The following is a 4,099-nucleotide window of genomic DNA, read 5'->3' as shown; positions in this document are numbered from 1 at the left end:
AGACAAAAATGGGAAGAAGTGATCCTATCTATCTACGGCTTCCTGGGCACCGCACCCTCCGGAGGGGCAGATGGGATGATGGAGGGGGCGGATTGGGTTTGGGGTGGGGGGGTCTCATCCCATTTCCGCTGCTCGGAAGAAGACCCTCCCTGTGGTCTACTCTGTGTGTGAGTGTGTGTGTGTGTGTGTGTGTGTGTGTGTGTGTGTGTGTGTGAGTGTGTGTGTGTGTGTAGTGGTGGGGTGGGGTTGATCGATGCTCCCCTATCCACATAGCGGAAGCACGAGTAGATGGATTGGGTTTCTTTGCATCTCATCCTTCTTGACTGTGTGTGTGTGTGTGTGTGTGTGTGTGTGTGTGTGTGGAAGCGTACATGAGATAGGGAGTCTGGGAAAGGGTGAGGCAGTGCACCTGCCTAATATTCCCCTCGCACACCTGTTTGCTGCGTGCCCTTTAAAGCATGCCAGACCATCACTGATAATCCCATTTTATAATACACACACACACACACACACACACACAGTTCACCACTCACATAACCAAATCATCTGGTTGACATGGCTTCCAAGCCTTAATCTGCAGCTCATCACAGTTTCTTAAAAGATACTCTTGCGTGCCTTTTCCACAAAACACACTTACATATAAATAGGTCAACACCTGGCTGAAGGGGCTTGTATTCTTGCTGCTTACAGCAAAGAAAAAAGGACCACACACACATACACTCTCTCTCTCTCTCTCTCTCTCACACACACACACACACACACACACACACACACACACACACACACACACACACACACACACACACACACACACACACACACACACACACACACACACACACACACACACACACACACACACACACACACACACACACACACAAGCACTCACATATTTCCCTCCAAGCGTGACTCCACATCCCTCAGCACTATGCACTTACACAGTCTCAACACTTCTGTTACTTCGTCATGAAAGTTGGGGTTGGGCCTGGAAGCCATCACAATACTACACATTGACACTACGCTGTCAAAATCCACAAAAGCAAAGTTGACAAATATAAAGAAAAGTACAAACAATAACAAGAGACAGAAATAATCAGCTAAATGCAAGGTGTACGGTACATTCAGGAATCAGTGCTAGAAAGCCAAAGCCAGCAGAGATAATGTTGCAGCATTCTTCTCTACAACTTCTTCTCTAAAAGCACATTTTAACTGACCCTTTATCCTTTGAATATGGCAGACACAAACACACAGACACACACACACACACAATCATATATATATATATATATATATGCAGGGGAATTAAAAGGCAGAAACTTTTAATGAGAGACCCTAAACATCTGATCCATTTACAAAAGAGCCCCTCGACCTATCCTTCCTTCCCAACTACTTCTCTGCAGAAATGAAGGATAAAGGTTAGGAAAAAAGAGAAAGTGAGAAAGAAAAGGAAAGTTTTTTTTTCTTTTTTTGAGGAGCAGCATGCAGAAATGACATGTGGCATTAAACTCGCATGCACAGGGAAGTTGAGCTATATACATTCACGCCGGACATTTTCCATCTTTTTCTGCTTTTTCTACTTTTCATATATTTTTCTTCGTTTTCTTCTTTTTCTTCTTGTCATATGTTTTTTTGTATTACCATGTGTGACACAGTTATCACAGACTCATGCTTTGAAAAAAGTGAGCTTTTAAAAAAAGCATAGAAAAATTAACTTTTTTTTTTTTTTTTTTTTAAGAAAAAAGATGTCTACATGTTTCACGCATGGCTTCAGTCTCAAAAAGTCCTTGAAACTGCACTCTGCTCCAGTTCCAGTCTTCTGTTCAGTCAATGTTCAAAGTGAAATGTTAAATGTCAATTTCTGACTGTTGTGTTGTATTGTACTGCGTTAAACCGTGTGGTGTGAAAGAGTCCGTGAAGAGTCTTATGCTTTCATCTCTATAACATAGATGAATATGTGACTGCCCACATCTTTATGTGGACACACACACACACAAATGTGGTTATGTGTGTGTTTATTTTCCTTGTGCCTTACTTTTTTTAATCCTTTGCCTTCCCTCCTTATCTCTATTCAGACAGTACATCGTGTTGGTGAGATAGAGAGTGGGAGAGATGGATACACCAAAGATTTCCACAAGAGTGAGTGAAAAGGAGGCTGTTTGGGATATGCTCAGTTGCTTTTCTGAGCTCCTGAAGGACAGCACCAGTGCCGTCAAGAACACTCAAGAACTGAGCTGGTCTCTGAAGACGTCAGGAAAGGAGAGGAGCGAAGTGAAGGGTGACGGGCAGGGGATGGAGAGATAAGTCGTCATCGTCATTGTCGTCGTCGTCATCGTCCATCACTTCTGGGTGAAGAGGGCTCCGATGGTGACGCCAGCCGCGCCCAAGGCTGCCATTCCCAACACGGTTTTCAGGTAAGGCCAGGATGGAGGCACGGCACCCTGCGGTTGGCCATACAACTCCACAAACGCATCCTAAAAAGAGAGAGGGTGGGGGGGGGGAGATGCACATTGTTAGATTAGTGGAAAATAAATATTTATAAACACAGACACTAAGGCCAAAACTATTAATGTAGGAGGTTGTAATACTTTTGTGTTTGGTGAACATTTCAGCTTTTCAGTTACTAATCAGGCAGGGTAGCACAATAAGGGCAAGCCACACACCAGCACTGTTACTGTCTTATACAATCTGGAGAATCTGGGTCTGCATTTCGTCTACACCAGCTCAACACAGAAGGATTCATGTTTCATGCCAGAGAGGGGGCTCACATACACACACACACACACACACACACACACACACACACACACACACACGCACACACACACACACACCACCACCCTAGCCCGTGGGTTTTTGACAGAACAGACACTCTAGCTTGTGTGAACGCAGCTCCCATTTTTTTAAGAAAAAAGATGTCTACATGTTTCACGCATGTTTCATGCCAGAGAGGGGGCTCACATACACACACACACACACACACACACACACACACACACACACACACACACACACACACACACACAGCTCCCATAAGACCAGCCACCCAAAGATTCAGCAGGAGAGTAACAGCACACACACACACACACACACACACACACACACACACACACACAGACACTTACACACTCACACACACACACAAACACACACATACAAACACACACACACACATGGACACACTTCAACAGTCTTCACATACACAAACACACACATTCACACACTTCAAAAGTCTTCACAAACACACAGGCGCACTCCATCATCAACACTTCTAAAACACACACACACACACACACTCACACACACACACATACACACACACAGAAACACACAAACACACACACACACACACACACACACACACACACTCCATCATCAACACTTCTAGAATACAAACACACACACACACATACACACACACACACACACACACACACTCACACACACACACGACATCCATGTCTATTGCATTGGCTGAGGGGAGAGAAAGCAAGAGTGACTGTCTGTACCATGTAAGAAAAGGCCCCTTTGCTTGGATAGAAGAAGTGAGAGGAGAGGATGAAGGAGCACTGCCAATGTCTTCTTAGCATCCTCCTACGCAGACTTAAGCCTCTGTCTCTCTCAGCTCCTCAATCTGAGCCTCTGTAAACACCCTCTACAACAAGCCTTTATCCTGCCCACAACTGTCACACTTTCTCTCTCTCTCTCTCTCTCTCTCTCTCTCTCTCTCTCTCTCTCTCTCTCTCTCTCTCTCTCTCTCTCTCTCTCTCTCTCTCTCTCTCTCTCTCTCTCCCTCCCTCTCCCCCTCCCTCTCCCTCTCCCTCTCTCTCTCTCTCTCTCTCTCTATCAATGTCTCCTTGTTTTTCTCCCGCTGTCTCATTGTCTCCACCTGCATCTCATTCCCATCATGTGTGAGAACAATATGTCACCCTTGTTATTCATATATAACATATACAGTATATGTACACATATATTTATACACATATATATATATATATATATATATATATTACTGTGTACATGCAGTCATCAGAGAGTGAGCTGGATAGCAGCCGTTTTCCACCTTATGTACATTAGCGTCATCACATGAAGTGATAAG

The 4,099-nt window shown here is 44.4% G+C and overlaps 1 protein-coding gene across 1 annotated transcript in view; it reads right to left on the bottom strand.

The window, feature by feature from the left end:
- Positions 1–1,305: 1,305 nt before the first annotated feature.
- bcl2a (BCL2 apoptosis regulator a) overlaps positions 1,306–4,099 on the bottom strand; it is a 67,701-nt gene continuing 64,907 nt past the window's right edge. The window contains exon 2 of the mRNA XM_012815103.3: positions 1,306–2,474. Coding sequence (XP_012670557.1) covers positions 2,340–2,474 — 135 coding nt within the window. The 3' untranslated portion in view covers positions 1,306–2,339. The remainder of the gene's footprint in view (positions 2,475–4,099) is intronic.

This window comes from Clupea harengus, chromosome 17 (genome assembly GCF_900700415.2).
Source record: "Clupea harengus chromosome 17, Ch_v2.0.2, whole genome shotgun sequence".
Lineage (NCBI taxonomy): Eukaryota > Metazoa > Chordata > Actinopteri > Clupeiformes > Clupeidae > Clupea > Clupea harengus.
The sequence above is the reverse complement of the archived record's forward strand: the minus strand, read 5'-3'. Positions and strand labels throughout refer to the sequence as shown.